This window comes from Ictalurus furcatus, chromosome 20 (genome assembly GCF_023375685.1).
Source record: "Ictalurus furcatus strain D&B chromosome 20, Billie_1.0, whole genome shotgun sequence".
Classification (NCBI taxonomy): domain Eukaryota; kingdom Metazoa; phylum Chordata; class Actinopteri; order Siluriformes; family Ictaluridae; genus Ictalurus; species Ictalurus furcatus.
In genome coordinates, this window is record NC_071274.1 from 17,447,357 (window position 1) to 17,461,890 (window position 14,534).

At 37.4% G+C, this 14,534-nt stretch overlaps 1 protein-coding gene across 2 annotated transcripts in view; it reads left to right on the top strand.

The window, feature by feature from the left end:
- Nucleotides 1-11,839, top strand: part of tle2c (TLE family member 2, transcriptional corepressor c) — a 31,558-nt gene extending 19,719 nt beyond the window's left edge. The window contains exons 9-14 of one of the 2 annotated variants that reach the window (XM_053651349.1): nt 1,114-1,248; nt 3,058-3,111; nt 5,168-5,308; nt 8,654-8,779; nt 9,869-10,170; nt 10,304-11,839. In XM_053651349.1, the coding sequence (XP_053507324.1) occupies nt 1,114-1,248; nt 3,058-3,111; nt 5,168-5,308; nt 8,654-8,779 (456 nt within the window). In that variant the 3' untranslated portion in view covers nt 9,869-10,170; nt 10,304-11,839. Of the gene's footprint in view, nt 1-1,113; nt 1,249-3,057; nt 3,112-5,164; nt 5,309-8,653; nt 8,780-9,868; nt 10,171-10,303 lie in introns of both variants that reach the window. The other variant, XM_053651348.1, reaches the window with a different exon arrangement.
- Nucleotides 11,840-14,534: the final 2,695 nt, after the last annotated feature.

Genomic DNA, 14,534 nt, shown 5'->3' on the forward strand with positions numbered 1-14,534 from the left:
TAATGTAAGTGAATGTATTAGATACTGTATTAAAACTAATTAGAACTAGTGCATTAATATAAACCTTGCAGCCAGAACTACTGTCAGAACTGCTGTTATAGAAAATTAATAACCTTCTGGCCAAATTCAACAGCACTGCAGTACAGCACCATTTTATGAAGGATCTTAATCTTTTGAAGTTCCAGGTTCAGTCAAAAACAACACTATATACTGTATATATTTATTATGTATCCGATATAGTCAGTTCTTGTTTATTGGCACCCTTCATTAAAATGAGCTTAAATTAATATATATGTGTGTATGTATGTGTGTATAATATATATATATATGTATATGTGTGTGTGTGTGTGTGTGTGTGTGTGTGTGTGTGTGTGTGTGTGTGTATAAAACTCTCATACCATAATTAATTTAAACATGTAGGGTTGCGGTAAGGTTTTATTGTTGGGTTTTTTTTTTGTTAGAAGAATGGTGTGTAATTTTTCCAGTTGTTTGAAAGAATGGTTGACTTGTAATTGTGTTTCATACAAAAGTGCTCTGGGTACTCCGGTTTCCTCCCCCAATCAGAAGACATGCATTGTAGGCTGATTGGCATTTCCAAATTGCCCGTAGTGTATGTGTGAGTGAGAGCGATTGTGCCGTGTGATGGGTTGGCACCCCGCCCAGGGTATCCTGTGTAGGTTAAGCGATATAAAAAATGGATGGATGGACAAGGGTGCCAATACATTTACATTTATTCATTTAGCAGACGCTTTTATCCAAAGCGACTCACAAATGAGGAAATACAAGCAAAGCGATATAGCAAGCGGAGAACAATACAAGTAGTGCTACTATACAAGATTTATAATTTGAGTTCTAGAGAAGCACAGTGTGCAGAGTAGAGGTGTAAGGGCCAGAGTAAGTTGTTTGTTTGTTTATTTATTTATTTATTTATTTATTCATTATAAATAATGTGGGGTTGGCATTTTAGGGGTTAGTTAAGTGCTCACGGAAGAAGTGGGTCTTTAGCTGTTTTTTGAAAATAGTCAGTGACTATATACTATTTGAAATGTTCCATATACGTTTAGGTATGGCATATGTGGTATTTAATGTATGTTGATATGCTATGTTTGACAGAGTTTTGCAGACTCGGCTTTAGTGAGTCAGTCCGTGGCTCAGAGGCTGCCTCTGCCGCTAGGTTGCCCAGCCGAGTCTGCGTCAGACAGCAAGAGAAGCAGTGCAGAAGGAAAACCTCGAGTTCCCACACCTCGGGTATGGCGCCCACACTTACACACAGACTCACATACAACAAACACTGTGTCATATCCTGGGCTGATTGACTCATACGTCTTCTTAATTAGATCCTTTGCATGGGAAGCCAGCTTTTTAAAGGAACAGTATGCAGAAAAACGACCTCAAATGTAAACAGCCTATCAGCCAAGTGGGTTTAGTTTATGAATTCTCCACTGGAGCCAGGAGGTTATTGTAGCTAACACAAAAATGCAATATAAATCTTTATATACGTGTATCAAATGAAAAATATTTAAACATTAACCCTCACACTGTCAAGTTGTTAGGTACAATTCCAGTTTTGTACTTCACACACACTCACACCCCAATGGTAGCAGAGCTGTCATGCAAGGCGCTAACTTGCCATCAACTTGGGGTTCAGTGTCTTGCCCAAGAACACTTCGGCATGTGGAGTCATGTGGGCTGGGAATCGAACCTCCAACCCTATGATTAGTGGACAACCCGCTCTACCACCTGAGCCACAATTTCCAAACTGTATGGGGAAAAAATTCCAGTTGTCCAGGATGACTTGCTGCAATAAGATTGTGAATCACTGAAGTTTTGTCCATTTTGTACAGCTTACAGTTAGTCATACGGACCACGTTACAAGTCTGTGAGACCTCACCGAAGAACTGGCAGTTAAGGTAGATTTCACGGAAAACTGTGGGTGAGACAGACGTTATACAGACATAACGTCTGTATTATTTCTTTCATTGTCAGCACATGAATAACAGACTATTTATTTTACATCAGTACTAATGTATTCAATACGCTTGACCTTTTCCCAGTAATAAAACAGGAAAATTATAAATTACACTTGCCAGTCAGGTATTAAATTTAGACTGATGTTATTGTTATTTATTCCTTTTTTTTTTTTTTTTTCAAATCAAAACCATTTATGAGGACAAACCCCGCCCCTGACACACATTGTGATTTAACTTAAAATCTCAGTAGATAGTGACGGATCCCCTACATGACACAAAAATAACGAATAGGGAAGTGTTACAGAGAGTAATAAAACTTAATTACGCATTCATGTCAGCAAAATTACTTCTTCTATAACTTCAAAGGTGACAAATCTGATTAAATGGAACAGCTTGTACAACGAAGTATTTTTATATTAAGTTGCAATGAAATATTCAAATGCAATTTCACATAGCACTGTGTTAGCTGCGCAAAGAGAAGCATTGTGGAGAATATTACGGCTTCCTTGCAAGCATGCCTTTGGAATACTGATGAGACGGGACATGGAAAGTGGATGGTAGTGTATAGAATACCATTCTCCTACGTTAAATTATGCATGCCATGGTCATTCTCAGAGAAAACAATGTCACTTCGAGTGCTAGTCAGTAACAGTGAAGTACCCTGAGCTTGGGTGACTGTCTGTGCGGAGTTTCATAATGTTCTCTGTGTGTCTGTGTGGGTTTCCTCCAGGTTCTTAGGGTTCCTCTAACTTCCCAAAAACATGTCAGTAGGTGGATTGGCTATGATGAATTGCCCCTAGGTGTGAATGTGTGTGCGTTTCGTGCTACGATGGCCTGGTGTTCCATCCAGGGTGTGTTCCTGCATCGTGCCCAGTGTTCCTGGGATGGACTCCAGATTCACCACCACCCTGACCAGGATAAAGCGCTTACTGAAGACGAATGAATGAATGCATTGAGTTTCAGCGCAGATAAATGTCACTAGACAGAAATAAAACCGATTTCAGGGCACTGCAATTCCTTATATAGACATATACAGGCTGATGATGAAAGAGGAAGATAATTGATGACATTTTGCTTCTTCCTCTAGGACAGAGAAGTGGAAAAAAATGAGGACAGTTTGAAACGGGACAGCACTAAAGAGGTACGGCCTAATTATTCTGTTCCTGCCTCTTCCTCCGTGGCCCTGGCTTAACGTCAACATCGTTTCTATAATTATAAGCCCCACTCAGGACATGCTTGAATTATCAGGTTTTCACAACTCAGAGCAGAAAGTAATACAGCTGCAAGTATGATTTAAAATAACAAATTTGTAACCACAAATCCAGTTTCCCAGAACCATATTATCCGTAATCTTGTGCTTTAATTGCCAGTGAGGAGTCACTCTGAACCAGGAAAAGATTTATAACGGTCTGGATTTGAGGTAGTATTTATTTTTTTATGTCCAGACAGTTATTTTTTTTGGGGTGGGACGGGGGGACGGAACAGACATTAATAGTATTGTACTGCTCCCTGGGTTAGTTTAAATAAGTAATGATCATTCACATTACAGAAATGTGTTTTTGTGATTTCTTGGTATTAAGTAAATATTAAGTACTTTCTATCCAGGTTTACTCTATTCAATTGTCCATCTTCCTGTCTGGAATCAGCAAACATATAGAGAGAACAGTATTAAGACTCGTACATAGTGAGTCTGTGTTCTGTTCACTAGGATGTCTCAATAACTTGTACACTGTCACAAAGTGTAGCAATACACTTGTAAAAAAAAAAAAAGTAAATATTATTATAAGTGTCTGTATATTAGGAGTGTATAAACAGATAAAGGAAACGTTACAGAGATTGGAATCATCTTTTGGTTTCATATTTAAAACACAATATATGTTTATTTCACCTTGTGTTTCTCAGCTTAAATATGATCTCCCGTCACAATGTGCATTAGAGAAATGTATTCAAGAACAGTAAGATCCATCCAAACCTAATGTAAAGATTAACATTAAACATTAAAACTCAACAAACGTTTTACTTAATGTTTAGAACAAAATGCATATTAATTAATCGCAGGAAAACAGTTGTGCCACATTGAAAAACTATGACCTCAATCATAGTTTTATTTACAATAATAAGTCATTCAACTTGGAACTATTCGGTACACGAATATGTTTTAATTTCTATCAGCTGACTGTTATAGTACGGTAAATGACTGACAGTGGTCAGTGTTATAACATTACCAATGATACCTGTGATATCTCAGAAAATGTAGTATGTAGAAGAATGTAATTTTTCCACAATATCAATGTCATGTCATCACCCAGACTATATTTCTAGCTTCCCCAGACATAATTGTGTGTGTGTATGTGTGTGTGTGCATATATATTATATTATATTATATTATATTATATTATATTATATTATATTATATATATATATATATATATATATATATATATATATATATATATATATATATATATTATATTATATTAGAGTAGCTAAATTGTCACATTGTGGAACTTGCTGGGAAGCTAAAATGTAAGTAATGAATAAAACATTGGGCTGTTAAAATTATTTCCCAACAACTACACATCTTAAAATGTTTTGTTCCTCTTTTAACATAGAAATTTGATGACATTTTTATTTATTAAAGACCAACAGATCATAGTTTTTTATCTGTTTAGAGTTACAATTAATGTGTGGAGTGTAGTTGAAACAAGTTACTTCATGCTTTCGCTTAACGTCATAACAGATGTAAACAGTTGTTTCATCACCAACCTCTTTTTTCTGTCTCTAAGTTCATTAGACAAAAAAAAATGCAGCTTGTTGTGCTAGACAGGAAAAAAAGCAAAGCCCTACATCCTGAAAAGGAACCGTTTTAGCTCTGACTCTGAGACTACTTCCAAAAATGCTAAATAAACATCTCCTCACAGAAAACTTCCCCATATCAGCTATTACATAAGTAATTACGCAACCTACATTCTTTTCAGTTGTTTATGTGAAGCAGTCACAGCTTCTGTTATAGATATCCTCTGACCAATCAGAATTGAGAGTTCAACAATGGTGTGGTATTAAATATTAATATGATTAAGTTATCAAATAATCATGTGCAACACAAATGACTAATTGTTTGCTTGGTGATGTGTGATCATTCTCTTCTTGTTTGTGGTTTAATATATCTCATCACCTTTTCATTGGCCTGGAAGAAGAACATGTCTCCAGCAGGAGGATCTCCCAGGTCCGCTGACGGGAATGGCGTGGACAGCCGAAACTCATCCAGAGATGCCCGATCGCCTTCCTCTGGCTTCCCGCACACGCACACACCCAACCAGCACAAGAGTCCCCCTCAGGTACACACTGCAAGTTTTCTACACATATACAAAACAATACAGAACTTCAGGTGAAATACAGTGTACAATATGCACATAGTTTTTAGATATGTGAGATATTCACTCTCCTGAGCATAAAACTGTCAGGATAGACAAGTGGCTTTGTTAAACACTGGTGCAAAAACATCAGGCAGTGAGCGGAGAGGTGGGTGGTGGAATAGATGTAATTAGTGGAGTCTTTTTGTGTGAATTTAGAAGTTTTAGATTTTAGAGGAAAAACTGATCAGTGATGTCATACTTTTGTTTTGTTTTTTTGTCTCTTAGTATTAAGTCTTGGTAACTAGAGTGGAAACAAACACACAATCAAGCAATTAAATCTACAAAATCTTGATCGTATAAAATAAAGTCAAGTATAATACAAGTTTAAGTAGTATTCAAGTGTACTACAAGAATAATAATGTATACTTGGTACACTAGGTGAAGTACACTAAGTGACAAATACAGATACACATACAATTGTGGGTTTTTTTTTTTAATACTAGCATTTATAGATATACTTGAAGACAAGTCCACTAAGTGCGAAGTAAAAGATTTTTTTTTTTTTTACTTTTAGATGCAGTTATGAAGTTTGCTTATAATTTTTGATTATACTGAATAATTAGGTCAATTTATATGAAGTCCACAAGAAATTAATTACTTTTAATGTTAGACTCAATTTTAATCCAGAATACAAAATGCTCAGAAAACTTCCTTTATAAAGCAAAATTGTGTTTAAAGAGGAAGGACATTCGCACACGCAGCAGTTGGAATAGAAGTGGTAGTGTGATGTTTATTGGAGGAACACCTTGACCTCCACCCTTGAACTACAATTTCACCCTATCCTTGGGAGATCACAAGTTCGAATGCTGGTGATGCCACAGCCATGCATGGCCAGGAGCCAAGGGAGCAAAATTGGTTGTGCTTTCTGGGTGGGAGGGATGGCATACTCTCACTCCCCTGTCAATCACAGTGACACTAGCCAATCGCAAGCATCTGTCAGTTCTTGTATGTGGAAGAGGGCAGATAGCGCTTTCCTCCAAGTGGATTATGCTGCGCTTTGATGCAGCAAGAGCCGAACTTTCAAACGATGCAGTGACTGGCTTTACGTTTCTCAGAGGCTGTAGGCTTATTGGCATTTCCAAATTGTTCGTAGTGTGTGAATGTGTGTGTGATTGTGCCCTGCTATGGGTTGGCACCCCGTCCAGGCCTTGTGACCCGACTTCCCTGAGATAGGCTCCAGGCTCCCCTGGGACCCTGTGTAAGACAAACAGTACAGAAAATGGATGGATGGATGGTCAGTGTTATTACTGACAATACGTGTGATATCTCAGAAAATGTAGTATGTAATTTTTCCACAATATCAATATCATGTCATCACCCAGACTTTATTTCCAGCGTAATTGTGTATATATTTCTCAGAAATGAATCAACACTTACTGACCAATCAGAATCGAGAATTCAACAGCACTGTCGTATAAGTGCATTGTACAGGCCCAATTCCGAAAAAGCTTGGAAAGTATGGAAAATGTTCATAAAAACAAAGAGGAGTGATTTGTAAACGTACTTTGATTTGTGTTTAAACAAAAAATGTATAAAGACAAGGTATTTGATGTTTTACCTAATCAACTGCATAGTTCTTTGAAGATAAACGTTAATTTTGAAATTGATGCATGCAACACATTCTCGAAAAAGTTGGGACAGGGGCAATTTATGACTAATAACAATGTGATAAGTTGAAATAAGAAGGTGATGTGAAACAGGTGAGGCAATCGTCTAATCATAGTATATAAGGAACCTCCAAAAAAGGCCTAGTCCTTCAAGAGCAAGGATGGGTCGAGGCTCGCCAATCTGCCAATAGATGCGTGAGTGAATAATTCAACACTTTGAGAACAACATTCCCCAAAGACAAATCGGTAGGATTTGAAAACCACTATTGAATGATCTCCAATCCCTCAGATGTCACTGCCTTAAAAACCGTCATGAATCTGTAATGGATATCCTGACATGGGCTCGGGAATACTTCGGTAAACCTTTGTCAGTTAACACCATTCGCCGCTGCATCCACAGATGCAAGTTAAGGCTTTACTATGCAAAGCAGAAGCCATACGTCAACACTGTCCAGAAGCACTGCTAACTTCTCTGTGCTCGGTCTCATCTGAGATGGACAGTAGCACAGTGGAATCGTGTTTTGTGGTCCGACGAGTCGACATTTCACATAGTGTTTGGACAAAACAGCCGTCGTGTTCTCCGGGCCAAAGAGGAAAAGGACCATCCAAGCTGTTATCAGCATCAGATCCAAAAGCCAGCGTCTGTCATGGTATGGGGGTGTGTCAGTGCCCATGTCATGCGTAACTTGCACATCTGTGAGGGCATCATTAATGCAGAAAGATATGTACACATTTTTGTGCAACATATGCACATTCTGCCAGATTACAAGTGCATCACAAGTTGTGTAAGCAGAGAGTATGGGCGCTAGCATTGCCTGCCTGCAGCCAAAATAAGGCAATGAAGGCCCTGTACAGTTGCACAGCTAAAGAAATGCATAATGGATGAATGGGGAAAATTCCACTTGCTAAACTTAACCAACTGGTGTCTTCACTCAGAGTCCAAACGCTTCATAAGTGTTATTAGAAAAGGTGATGTTACACAGTGATAAACAATCGAGTGTCTTGCACTCATCAAATTTGAAACAAGTGTTTATTTTCAAAAATAAATTAACTTCACAAACTAAAACATCAAATAATGTGTTAACAATATGTTTTCAATATAGTACAGGGTGAATTGGAATTTTCAAATGACTCTTTTTGTTTGTTTTTTTGGAATTGGGGTTGTAGTACACTCGCAATGTTCTAATATATAAATCGTACTTCGTTAGTTGTACTAAATGATGGGAAAACTTGCCTGACTCACACCCATGACGTCAGGAGACTGACCTGACACTGGGGTCTGGCGGTGTTAATTGATGTAAAAGCATTAAACATGTTAGGACAGTGTTATATGCAGATTATTGGTGGTATGTCAGAGGTCCTCTTCTGGTCAAAGCCTCCAGTTTGAAAGCTGGCTTGAAATTTGATTATAATTTGCAAATGATTTGAATGGAGACCTTGTTGCTGTTTTTAGCACGGTGTTGTGTATGTAACAGCAGAAAACAACCAAGTATTATGTGGCCACTGGCACCAAGTTTGAAGGATACTGATCATTCGGTAGTAAATACATTTCCATTTCTTGTGTTTCCTGTGTTTCGTGACCACGACCTGTAATGATTCAGCTTTTTATTTGAAACAGTTCACACTTTCTGTGTTTGTTTATTTATTTATTTATTTTTAGGAGAAATCACGCTCTCGTTCTCCATCTCCGTCACGTGACGCTCCATCTCCTGCGCCTCCTCCGCCTCCTACTGCTTGTCCTCTGTCCTCCCCAGCATGCGCTCCCTCTCCTCCTGTCCAGCACTAGGTGAGATACACCTACACTCTCCACAGACAACACATGTCCTCTTTCATGTTCCTTTTTTTATTTGCTTATGAAGTTCAGTGAAATATTATAGGCATCTATTATATTCACCATTACAAGCCAAACAACAATCATATATCTAATACATTTTTAGATATAAACAGTGGTAATTTGTAAAAAATTTTACATATCTGGTATATGCTTACTTATGATAAGTATATGCTTACTTATGGTAACAGTATGGAAAATTGCTCCAATTAAAACATAAATATGCATAAACAAACCATATACATGCATACAGCTGAGTGCAAAAATTTGTACACCCCTTCGTATAAAATGATCAGGACAAAGTACTTTCATTTATAGCTACAATACACTAAGTGTGGTAGGTTTCACACGTGTACCTTCACTATCAACGGTAACAAAAATGATTCGACACTGTATGTTCGTACATGATGTATGTTATATTATTTGATAAATATATTACTATACCAGTTTAAATGGTTGCATTCCCCTTTCTGAATGCCCACACTTTGCTTAGAAACCTCCTTCATCTTCTGAACAGCTTTTGGATTCTCTCAGTTGTAATATTCAGGCCAAGTCACACATAGCCTCACACGTTCTTCCTGACATTTCGGTTGTCACACATTCCCGTCTTCAAATCAGGTTTGGAGACTGAGAGGGCCATGACGAAACTTGTAATAAATGACTCCTTCTATTTGTTCTCTAAACTCTCTAAAAATTTCATGAAAATCTTCCTTCTTAATAAAAATGGGATTGTTTCCCCCAATGCCCGGAGTCACAGTTATTCATGTACTATAAAACCAGTTTGTATGTGTAAAAAAAAAAAAAAAAAAAAAAGAAAAGAAAAAGGAAAATAATTTCACTTGAGATGTTTCACTGCAGCACTTTTCAGTTCTTATTTGTTTTCAGTTCTGCTGGAGCTTCTGACTCCAGCCTCGTTTTCAGAGAGTGAGATTCATGCTTGACTGAATAGAAGTGGAAAGACTGATATGTCAGAGTGCAGCTCGTTTTCTCTGAGTGAAAAGTGTAACGTTTTTAGCTGCCACATTTATCTTGCTGTCCTCACAGGACCCACTCCGCATCATGGAGTGAGACGGGTGGGAGACGAAGTGGCCCTCCCTCACCCACCCACCAAACCCAGCACACACTGGCTCCGTCCCATAGTGCAACGGGGTCAAGGACCAGGTGCCTTGCCAGGGATGTGCATTTGTCCACCGAGTCTTGGAGCTGAACACAGTCTGCATCCACTTACACTGCAGGGCAATGTCAGAGGCACAGCTTAACACGCCAATCAATCAGCTGTTCTAGTGATTGACAGGTCTCTCAGCCAATCAGGCAGCTGGAGTGCTGTGGCAAAGCTGAGCATTTTGGTGAGTTGCTGTACATACATAAATAAATTCAATATGTCATAATTATGTAGTATGTAGTATTATGTTGTGCATATTTTGAGCCTCCGTATAATGTAATGTATGATTTTAAATATGATCTGTTTATGTATTTCAGCAGTAAGAAAGTGAGAGCAAGTCCTGTTGCCCCTTGATAACCATGGGATACTTAAAACCTACCAAACTAAGACACAGAAATAGACTGAGGCCCAATAACAACTCCTGTGTAAACACCAACCTGTAAGACTGCTGTGTAGCTGAACTGGAACGTCTTTGCTGAAGAACGTGACCTTTATATTGTCTTTTATACACTCACTTTATGCACTGGGAACTTGTCATGTTTTGCATTCCTCATAGCAACGTGTGCATGAGTACATCGACATCTACTGATGGATATAGCTGAGATGACTGGAGATGTGGAAGACATAATGACTGTTCAGGTCAAAGTATTTTAGGCACCCCAAGGAGGCTGTGAAGAGACTGTAATTTTATATTAGTTTATATTTTTTTGAGTCATTTTTGCTAACATCAGAAAGCACTCATACATGCTTAGTTTATCTATCGCTGTTGCACAAGCCACTCCATGCTTTTACTCGCTGTATAACCCGTAACGTTTAAGATTTCAAGCTGTACTTTAGATCCTTCAGCTGGTCAACTGGAGCCTCTTTTACAGCAGCCAGGATCATCAAATGCCCCAAAGCCTTTTCTTCATTTTTTTTTTTTTTTTTTTTTAAATTGACATTCAAATTATGTAGAATCTGTAATAAAGGGGGTAATATTGTGAATGCTGTCCTACCATCTAGAAATTTGATAACGTATAACTACATGTAGGGATACTCTGTCACTTTGGTGTGTGTGTGCGCTTCACCATAGAGTTCACACCTGTGATCAATTGAGGAACTGGTACCAGAATCCAGATGCACATCTCTATTGGCACTTCATATTTTAAACAAGACAACATTTTGTGTTGTAGTTTTAATGGGGACTGCTTTCACTTTTATCTAACTTGGGTAAATATCTTAAGTTTTATTGCATTACATGTGGCTCTGTTTTTCTACCACATGTTGTTTGTGGCAGGAAGGGTGTATGAAGCGAATATTTTATACCCTAGATAGACTGACCACATGAAATGCAAGTCTAATATTGTTTTTAAAATAAAACATTTCATTCAGTGTAATGTAATGTAATGTAATGTAATCATTTTCCACTAAAATTTGATACCCATTCAGATCCCCCCAGTTTTTCTATATGGTGTTTACTAAACACTATCTGAAACAGTATTTGTTGTGTGAAAATTTGGCCCCCAGGTTAAATCTAATTGATGATCCTATAGAAAGCATGGCGTCTAAGACATATTACACTACTGTAGGGATAAACAAAGTGATTTATTGGATATTAGTTGACATATTTCTTTCAGTTACTGGGCTTTTTGGAGGCAATATATCAATGAGTGTAAAGATTCATGTCTGTATTTGTGATACAGCTGAACTGATTCGAAACAACTGAATCATGTGCATGACTCTTTTTATTACTATTATTCAGAAATATTAAATGAATTTCCTTTAATATCGTGTTTCTTTCTTGCACTCTTTTTCTGTGTCTGTCAATCTCGGCAAAGAGGCCGTGGCCTCTCAATAAACAGACTTAACATCAATTTTGCATGTTTTGTGTGACTATATGCATCCTTTTTGGAGAGACTGACCTGTGTTACAGTGATCCCTGGTCTCGTCTACGCATACATATAGGAACCACCACACAAAGTTACAATTTTATTTATTTTTAACGCAATATCTTTGAATTTAACTTTACGACAGTTGTGTTGTCCTCTGTGTCCCATGTATGGTTAAACAGAAACAGACATTCTTAGCTACACCTGGTATTAACCAGCCATTTTGTTCAAACACAAAAGTTATGATTCTGTTGTTTGTCCTTTTGTTCAACTTGTATTGTCTTCTTAGTTTATTAGCAACTAGATTCTCTTAAAATGCTAAATGCAGACCGACTCTATATGGAAGCAGTTGAGACAACATTTAATGATGGGCTGTGCAAATCTACAATCTGGGGGTGGGAAGAAATCAACAACAAATCAACACCTCCTTCCTACCATACTGTGTATTTTTCTTGTGACCATTGGTGGTGCTGTTGTTCCTGGTTCTATAAAAGTCCAAAATAACCAGCCTCAGGGCTTTTGTTAAGAGTAAATAAGCTGACGTGGATGAAATAAACCTGATACCTTATTAGAACATTCCAGCATTATTAAAAAATAAAGGCTAAGAGCATGGCTTAGCCATGCTATCCAAATTCACAGTGTTGTTGTGTGACTGTCAAGTTTATTTTAACAACTCCTCCACTAGGGGGCAGTAGTGTTATAGCCAGCATTTAAAGCTGTTTTCTTCCTCACGCTCACACTCTCACTCTCACTCTCACACACTCACACACACTCACACAGCTAGCCTGTCATTGGGAACAACTTGGGGCACTGTCTTGCTCAAGGACACTTCAGAATGTGGGCCGGGGATCGAAAAGCCAACCCTGCTATTAGTGGACAACCCGCTCTACCACCTGAGCCACAGCCGCTCCTGTTACTTGATCATGCCTGATTCATCATTAACAACAACTCTTAACATGAGTTGATTCAGCTGAATTGCTTGCATGGAAAAGTATTTAACTCTGCCTCTATGTGGGAGAGGATTTGGGCCAAAGTTAATACCCACAGAATATTATTAGTATCAGCAGTGCAACTACACAGAGAACCAGCATGAATCCATCCCTTCAAGAACTGCTCTGTAATAGATTTTCTTGGAATTACTTAATGAAATTGTATATGTGGCAAGACTACCAAGTTGTTTTTTAAATATGAAAACCAACCCCATGCACATTGTTCTAAAACACTGGTTTTAGAAACCAGGTCATGTTCATAACATAAATGAGGGGCTACACATTTACAGTACACCGTAAACTACAATAAGCATATGGGGATTTAATAACCGGAACAGAGATGTTCTCAGGCTGAGAAAAATGTCCACACAACTATTTTAAATGCAATAAAATGTCAGACACTTTTGGTTCTAATATTTGAACAGAAGAAGACTGTTATACTACAGCGCTGTTGAATTCTCGATTGTGATTGGTCAGAAGGTGTTGCTTAATTTTCTATAACAGCAGCTCTAACAATATTGCCAGCTATAATGATATATTATTAAGTTTATATTAATAGACTCACTCTAATATTGTATGGTTTCTATATTTACAGGGACTCGTATAGCAGATGCTCTATATAATATAAATCCAATTTAAACGAACTAAAAACATTTTTATTTAAGAAAAAAAAACATGCCATTGTTGATTGATATGGTAAAGCTTTTGTAGAGATGTTTATTTCACATTCTTGGATGGATTCTGCAATGTCACACTAGGTTTAGGTTTTAAGCTACAGGAAAATCTTAACATCAAAAGACTTTGGGGTCTATTAATAACATGACCATTAATACATGATTTTTTTTGTATGATTAAATTCAAGAAGAATAACAGACTGGTGAGGGAATGACTGAATGTGATTTAAGCGATAGCAGAAACGAGCCGTGTCATAACAATAAACGTAACTATAACAGTTAAAAATACAATGTATTGTTCATGCTTGGCAGATTGCTGTGGTATATGAGGAAAGAAACACTTATTGGCGTGCTGCTATTGGAAAATAATCACAGAAAACATGTCACAGATTATTTTCCCATAATAGTACCTTCTGAAGTGTTTTATTCCTTACTTGATTAACCACTGCAAATTTGAATGCACACATGACCCGCCTACAAAACCTTTTGGAAAAGAAGGTAGCCATTGTATTAAAGATTACACCATCAGTTTATAAAAACTGATTTTTATATATATATATATATATATATATATATATATATATATATATATATATATATATATATATATATATATATATATATATATATCTTTTTGACTCTCACTTGCATTAGTGCATTCATCTCATGAGCACTGCTTGTCCTCTTTCAGTAATAAAATGTTACCATGAACTACAGGTTTTGCCACTGCCCTTGACTGCACTGCTTTCTGTATAAATAGGTGCATACTTTTGCACAAAGCAAGTTTTATGTTCATACTCAGCCATCCAGTTCTTCATCCTGTCCTTCTACATGCAGTCCAAAATGTTTTCTCAGTGATGATTCATGCTTCGTCTTCACTGTGTTTCAGCAGCAGCTTGTGACCCTAGTTTTCGGTGGGGCGGGACAACATTAATAATGACATTGCTTTAAATAAAAAATATGTCGAGAGGCTGCCACAGTTGACTTGTGCTCTAGGTTACTATCTAATGACTACTA